Raw genomic sequence first — 8031 nt, 5'->3', positions numbered from 1 at the left:
TGCCAATAACCAGTGTAATACACATATAATTTCATAAACACTCAACTACTTTTAGACAATAGAAAACAAACTGTAAAATGTGTTGTTTTATTTTAAATACGTGTATTTTTAGGAGATCATTTTATAACTTCTGAAATATGTAGTATAATTGTGGCCTTTGTGTGCTGTCATTTATAGATTCGTGCTGTCATCGTACTGCTGTTTGTTTTCCATTATGTAAGATTTACCTCTTTACCTTTGTTCTTTCTCCAAACTGTTCACAGCACAGCAGTGCCCTCTGTCGGTAGTGGTCGTAGGGTAATATATTGTGAACTACAAGTCCCAGCATGCAACGTAGGACACTGGGCGGTAAAATTATTGATATCCAAGTCACTGGATATGGTCAAATGACTTGGCTATACATACCGACGTGCGCGGCAGATGCTTTTTAGATCTGTGGTGTTACGTAAATTTGGGGGCTCGTAGCGTACGTCAACAGAGTCTGGCAGACTGAACTGCGCGGCAAAAGGAGGGGAAACAAACAAAAACATGTGGTTGAGGATGTGAATAAACGGGTATGTAATTTTCCATTTAGAAGTCAGATTTTGTGCCGGTAATAGCTCATGGGATTGCCCCAAACCCGGATATAATCAAGTGTTCCCAGCAAAGATGCTAGATTGAAAGCGCCGACCCTAAGAGATGTGTTGAGCTAACTAGCGCTAGCTTACTAGCGGCAGCTGACTCTAGTTCCATTCAATGAAATCTTTGGCTCTTTTCAGCGCATTTCTTACAACTCTTAATCCTGCTTATGCTTCCTCTCGCTTCCTAAACCACCTTAACATTCATACAACTATTAAAGACGTTTATTTGTGATAAAATAGTATAGCAATCCGATTAATTTATAAAATATAAGAAATGTAAAAAAAATAATCTATACAAACACTTGAAATAGCGCTGAATTGGATGAAGCGGAGGTGTAATTGTGTTGTTTAAGCGCTTCATGTGGGTGAATTTAGCCTTTTTAATGTAGACACGGGATGTACGCAGTCAGCTATAGAGGGGCCCCGCCCACCTCAGCGCCATAGAACTGCCCTATGTTCAAAGCATTAATATAACCATTACGTAACCTGCTGCTCACTGTCTGGGGCAATGTTCACTTGTACTAAATTCATTTGACTTAAAATTTTTTAGTAAAATCAAAATATAAATTTAGATTGTATCACAACAATCGACATATTGGTCGTACAAATTGATGTCTATTACCATGTAATAACTTATTATACTATACACCCCTTCACACTAACGGTTCTATCCTGTACATCAGAGCTTTGCAAACTTTTTCTGGCATGCACCCCTTGGGAGATAAAAAAAATGTATCGCCCACATACACAGAGCAGACAGTCACTGCATAACTATGGCATTTAAATGAGAAGATTCACTCACCTTCTCGTCACTATGAATCAGTTTTATCACTGCGGGTCCACGACTCTCGAACACAGACTGCTTTCTTCAGTGCTGACCTCTTCTTTGGTGTTTTATTGCGGCTGGAATCCAGGTGTTACATTACCGCCAGACTTTATTCTTTAGACTTTATTCCAGCTGGCCTTCTCCCACGCCAGACTGTTTAGACTTAATCCTTTAGACCTATGGTTGTTGTATGTTGGTTGGTAGCCAGTTTTGTTGTTGTTGTTGTTGTTGTTGTTGTTTTATGGCGGTTGGCATCCAATTGTTGCATTACCGCCAGACTTTATTCCTCAGACTTTTCGTAGTCCTCAGACTGTCGTAGCCAGTTTTGTTGTTGTTGTTGTTGTTGTTGTTGTTGTTTTATGGCGGTTGGCATCCAAGTGTTGCATTACCGCCAGACTTTATTCCTCAGACTTTACCGCCAGACTTTATTCTTTAGACTTTATTCTTCATTTTTTTCAAAAGCCCATGAGATCAAAGCGGGAAGGAATGCACACATTCTTTTCGCATATGCCTTATATCATCACAGGACCTGTCAAAGCGGAATGGAATGGAACCCACACACATTCTTTTTGCATCACGTTTTTTTAAACTAATTTAATTTATCTTCTTTGGTGTTTTATGGCGGTCGGTATCCAAGTGTTACATTACCACCAGACTTTATTCTTTATTTTCATATACAGTACAGTGTAAAACTTTGAAGACGTACTACAGTAGGTGGCGGTAAATGCACCTTTTCAGTGGTGGCTGCTAGCCGCCATTAACGGAGGAGGGACGACAGAGGAGAGACATATGTGTGAGGGACCACGTGCTGGCACTGAGTGTTTTTCTGTTGCTCAAAACACGTCTTATCACCTGTAATGTACGAACATTTCTCCAAATGTCTCGTGCCCCCCTTGGCACTGCCCTGTGCCCCCCCAGCTCTGCTGTACACAGATTACAGGGGTACATATATAATTTCATACTTTTTATAGACCGTTTCTGGTGGTGTCTATTCAATGCCACTGTTATAATAAAAAGGATTCTTATCAGGAAAGAGTTAACAAAGTGTAAATAAAGTCTTAATGAATTGGCTTACCCCCCACAGGTGAGGATTACCACGCTCTTTGGGATTTGACCGACAAGAAAGATGGGTTTGCACTCGGCACAAAAGAAGCACTTCCCCCTGCGTGGGATCGATGGAGTGGTCCAATTATTTGAGTATGAGCTATCGAAGTCTGAACCGGACCTGGCCCTTCTCTCTCTGGTCTTGGGTTTTGTAGAACACTTCTTGGCTGTGAATAGAGTAATTCCTATAAATGTACCCGGAGTTCGTTTTGAGCCCCTGGAACCAGATTGTCCCAGCTCGTGCTTCCCAACAGTGGAGCTGGCGATGATCTCTGCCCTGTACGAGCGCTTCACTGCACAGATCCGGGGAGCTGTGGACTTGTCCCAGTACCGGAGGACCGCTTCAGGCTCCAGCAGAGAACTGGTAAAGAAAGTGTCAGACGTCATCTGGAACAGTCTAAGTCGATCGTATTTTAAAGACCGGGCCCACATTCAGTCACTCTTCAGTCTCATCACTGGTAAGAATACTTTTTTTTTTAATATATATATATATATACGTGAACTGCTTCATTCAAAAGGTGTAATATTTGTTATAAAAAAAAACAGGTACCAAACTGGACAGCTCCGGAGTAGCATTTGCGGTGGTGGCAGCATGTCAGGTCCTTGGTCTGAAGGATGTTCACCTGGCTTTGTCTGAAGATCATGCATGGGTGATTTTTGGGAAGAACGGTGAGGAAACAGCAGAAGTGACGTGGCACGGAAAGGGAAACGAAGACCGAAGAGGGCAAACTGTAACAGCAGGAGTCAATGAGAAGGTAACGTCTCAAATGTTGAATTAGGTTTACATGTCATGCAATACGTCAATACAACTTGTGTTTTTCTCTATGGCACAGAGCTGGCTGTACTTAAAGGGCTCCTATATGAAATGTGACCGAAACATGGAGGTGGCCTTTATGGTTTGTGCCATTAACCCTTCACTGGACCTGCACACAGACAGCTCAGAGCTGCTGAGACTACAACAGGTAAGCATTTCACCTGGCAGTGTCCTGAACACTGTCATGTGCCAAACTTAATTCAATAGCAGCTAAGCCTACCTAAATATTTATTACCGGCAATACAATCACTCACTGTCCCTAATTTACTGTCAATAAAACACTTTAATTAATGTGTTTGTTGTAACAAACTTTATTTTTGTATGTATAGAAACTCCTTTGGCTGCTGTATGATAGAGGTGACCTAGACCGGTAAGCCACAAAGCAACGAGTTTACACCTACAGGATGTGAATGTGTTATTATCATCATTAATTGGTTGTTTGTCTAGCTATCCAATGGCCATGGGAACACTGGCAGACCTTGAAGATCAGGATCCCATCCCAGAAAAGGAGAATCCCTTGAATATTCACCTTAAGGTACATCTACGCCACAGCTTTGCTAAAGGGTTTGCATTAAGTATGTTAAGATGATTGAGAAATAAAGTCCGGACTTGGTGTGTTTTCCAGGCTGTGAGTTCTTCCCAGAAGCACTATAACAACGAGCACATTTACCCGTACATGTACTTGGCCGGGTTCCACTACAGACACAAGAATGTACGCGGAGCTTTGAAGTCTTGGGCTGAAGCGGCCCAGGTCATGCAGGAGTGAGTCAAGCTTTCTCTCCGTTTTATAAAGATAGACATGTATATATCAAGAGAGATGTATATGATATAGCTTTTAGTGTTGCAAGATGAGTTCTAAATTATTTTGGAAAAGTCAACACAAATATTGAAATAGCTTTACTTTACAATAATTGTTCTGTCGAAATTTCAAAAGCCATTTCCCCTTGTGAATATGTTTTTATTAATTTAGCAACTGATTACAACGTCTTCTTCAAAAATCCACTAAAATGTGCACTTTTTCTCTAATACAATTTACTGACAGCAGGTGGCAGTATTTGCACATTACTTTACTTTTCAACCATAGATTAAAGCTCAACAGTGTGTTTGAATGAGACCAGTAAATAATACAAACTGAAAGTGATGATTTAAGCTTCATTTCTCACTTGTTTGATCATTAAGCCTTTATCAGTTCATACATTTGTTGTGCTGGAGGAAGTGTCCAGCCTGGCATCCCCCCACACCCCCTTTGTTTGCTCCCCCCCTCAACACAATGTCCATGAACAAAACTAAAAATACCATTGCCTGACCAAAAGACACATTCCCTTCACACTTAAGAGCTTCCTTTTCCTGCCCAACTTCTAAAAAAAATCCGCCTTTCATGGTAGACTCGAGTAATGTCCCCAGGTTTGTACTGAGACCCCTAAATACCACATTCAAAATTATTAATATTTTAAGCTAAGGTATATTAATAAATTCTACTCAATCACACGTCTTCATGTTGGTAATAGTTGTACTGCTTCCTACCATTAACCAGTCATTAATCAGCCCCCCGTCCTCTTGCCCACAGGTATAACTATTTCCGTGAAGATGAGGAGATTTATAAGGAGTTCTTTGACATCGCCAACGACGTCATCCCCAACCTGCTCAAGGAGGAGGCGGCTGCGATTGAGAGCGCCGCAGAGGGAGCTGAAGGGGCAGAAGGGCCAGACAAGGTGAGAAGGGACCAAAACCATATATAAAATTGTGCTTTTACTTTATTTTCAACAGTAATGGCGTAGGGTCTCTAAATGTATAAGCACTATTTAAAAAAAAAAAAAAAAAAAATCATCATGAATAATGTTAATATTGTGTTTTTGTAGTTGATACGGCTGTGACATTTCTAGAAAAATCAAATGCAGCCAATAATGATTAAAGTTTGATGATTGATCATAGGAATTTAAAACTGTCCAGTATGAAAAATGTTCAGTAGTAGATGACAGGTCTGAGACAAAGTCGTTTTTAATGTTATGTAGTAATTCTCCACTACGTACCATAAAATGTCTGTGTTTGTCCTCCCTCAGGAGAAGCTGGAGACGGCCCTGCACGACTGTGAATGCTTTGCTCACCTGCTGCGGTTCTATGATGGAATCTGTAAATGGGAGGAGGGCAGCCCCACACCAGTCCTTCACGTGGGCTGGGCCACTTACCTGGTGCAGTCTCTCAGCCGCTTTGAAGCTCAGGTGACTAACCAAAATAACTTTGGGTAATGGAGGTGATGGAAAACAACCCTTCCATCAACTGGAAAGTGCAAGTCCTTTGACTGTGCCAACGTCAAATGTGGTGAAAATTGTGATACCAGTTAAATTAGCTGGAATGCGGGCATTGTTTTTCAGATAAGATGCATGAATTGTTATACATATTAATAATTTTTTACAATACAACAGGATCAGGTAATAAGTCAATCTTTACGGGAACATGGCAAAGATGACTGACAAGTATTGCAGCTTTGAGGAGGGTAAAAGAAATTAAATTAGCTTTAGTGCAGGGCTGACTCAGCTGTTTGGCAAAGACTCCAGCAGCTATTTGTTTTGCTGATAATGTTTTTAGAATGATTGTGAAACTTTCTTGACTTTATTGTGAGGGTCTATGTTGAACTACATTTTTGCTGCCTTGGTAGGTGCGCCAGAAGGTGTCCATCATCAATAAAGAGCTGGAGGCCCAGGATGAAGACGACCAGTGCAGTGACAACCTCGGAGAGGGCCGCAGGCGTGTCCCCAGAAGAGAGTCCAAATTGGATGAACCTGGAGCATCCCCTCCAGCCGCCCCTCCCACCTCGCCCCCTGCTCCACTCGCTCAAGGAGCCCAGCCCAAGAAGGTGGGAGAGGGTCGACGGCGCTCGTCCCAGGGCGTCCGCTCTGGTGACAGTGAAGGAAAGCCCAAGTCCCCCAGCCCGGAGCCCGCTCTCTCACCCACACCTCAGCAGCAGATGCCTCCTACCTCCTCACCCGGGCCAGTGGTTGTATTCCAGAGTGAGAAGATGAAGGGCATGAAAGGGCTGCTGTGCGCCGCCAAAGTGAACTCCAGCGCCATCAAGCTGCAGCTCACGGCACAGTCGCAAGTCCAGATGAAGAGACAGAAGAACACGCCTCCAGGGGACTACTCAATGTCCTTCTTAAAACGCCAGCGCAAATCTTTGTAGACTCCTGCTGTGAACTCTAGAAACCTGACACGGTTTCTGAAACTTTTATCAGTGTTTTTCATTTCAACATCTCAGACAATAGTCAACGTTCTAGCATATCATCTTGCATTTAAGTTCCACAGTTCCACATCTGCCTCATTTACTAGTGGTAGGGCTGCTCAAGATTACCTTCAACATTTAAAATCATACGTTTTCAATAATTGTATTGAATATTTAGCTTTTGAATTTCTAATTTATATTCCATTTTTTTGTTGATTTTCAGCAAATTTGGACCAAGCTAAATTTACTCTTTAAATACTTTTTATTTAATCTATTTACATTATTTTACATACACTTTTGCAAGATCGATACTGATTAGTCAATTTTGATCAATACTTTCTTTAACATTTTGATAGGAAGAGTGAATGTCAGTATAAAACAAATTTAATACTGAAGGGTTTTTACAAAGCTTTACAGTGTAGTATTTATGAGATCTAATGTGCAAGCCCTAGTTGTGATAATAGTGGTAGTTCAGTTCATTTAATTGGCAGCCAGTTGCACATCTGTCAGTTTTTGTTCTATTCCATGTGTCAGAAGTAGAGTTGAAGGGACAAGGACAGCCGGCATTCCCCTGTCAGTTGTGTAAATATCAGTTTGTACTGAAATGTGTGGACAACTGAAGCCTTGGAAGTGATTGATTTAGATTAGTTACTGTGTAACATTGTCCACTTCTGTTCAATCGACAGCTTCTTTCTGCTATAGCTCTTTCTTGCCTTACTTCGCCTTTGTTATTTTATTAAGTAGGTGGCCTCTAGTTTTGACAATTGCTAGTTTGGCCTGTTTCTAACAAAGAGAAAACAATGAAAGACCATGCACTGTTGAAAAGAGGTCACAATAGGTGCCCTGCAAGACTAGCTTGTGTTCTTGATTTTTTTATCTGCAAGAAATAAAGGTCTGAATAAATAACATGCATTTGTGCCCTCTTATTGTCTTTATAGGGCACAACTCCATTATGTCTTCTAATAGATTTCCACTTCTAACCACCACAGAAAAATATGATACAAGGAGCAAGGTGTGTGCATGCAACACAAGGCATCAAGGAAGAGATCGCAAGGATACTCTGTTGAAACTGAACTGACACTTTGGAATTTTCAACAGTGCCACCGAAACTAGACAATAGTTCAGTGACAATCTGTGTGCACTGGGAGTGGCTTATTTGGGTTTGAGATGAAGCAGGAAACAAGACCTAAATATCAGCATGTGAAAAGAATATTTGGCTCCCAACAAATGTTCAGATCAAACGGTGTGGCTTTTTACATTTGTCTCCCATCTGTTCCTCACTTTGAATCCTAAGGTAAGATAAAATATGCCTTTATTGTCCACACATGGGGATATTTTGGTGTTACAACGCAGGTAGATACAGGGGGAAAGGACAGATAACTGTAGTTTAAAAACACAAACTCTTATGAACAAAAACAAGAACTCTTATCCTGTGTGGAAAGTTAAAACT

At 41.2% G+C, this 8031-nt stretch overlaps 1 protein-coding gene across 1 annotated transcript; it reads left to right on the top strand.

Moving 5' to 3' along the window:
- The first annotated feature begins 313 nt into the window (after window positions 1–313).
- Window positions 314–7486, top strand: men1 (multiple endocrine neoplasia I). The gene is made up of 10 exons (XM_072458670.1): window positions 314–554; window positions 2531–3008; window positions 3097–3305; window positions 3384–3512; window positions 3694–3734; window positions 3812–3899; window positions 3990–4126; window positions 4932–5076; window positions 5425–5583; window positions 6021–7486. The coding sequence occupies exons 2-10, from the start codon at window positions 2573–2575 to the stop codon at window positions 6540–6542; spliced, it is 1866 nt and encodes a 621-aa protein (XP_072314771.1). The 5' UTR covers window positions 314–554; window positions 2531–2572; the 3' UTR covers window positions 6543–7486.
- Window positions 7487–8031: the final 545 nt, after the last annotated feature.

The sequence above is a fragment of the Eucyclogobius newberryi genome, unplaced genomic scaffold, assembly GCF_026437365.1.
Source record: "Eucyclogobius newberryi isolate DKJ021-1_F unplaced genomic scaffold, fEucNew1.0.hap1 SCAF_22, whole genome shotgun sequence".
In the NCBI taxonomy this organism is placed as follows: domain Eukaryota; kingdom Metazoa; phylum Chordata; class Actinopteri; order Gobiiformes; family Gobiidae; genus Eucyclogobius; species Eucyclogobius newberryi.
This window is presented reverse-complemented; position numbering and strand designations above follow the sequence as displayed.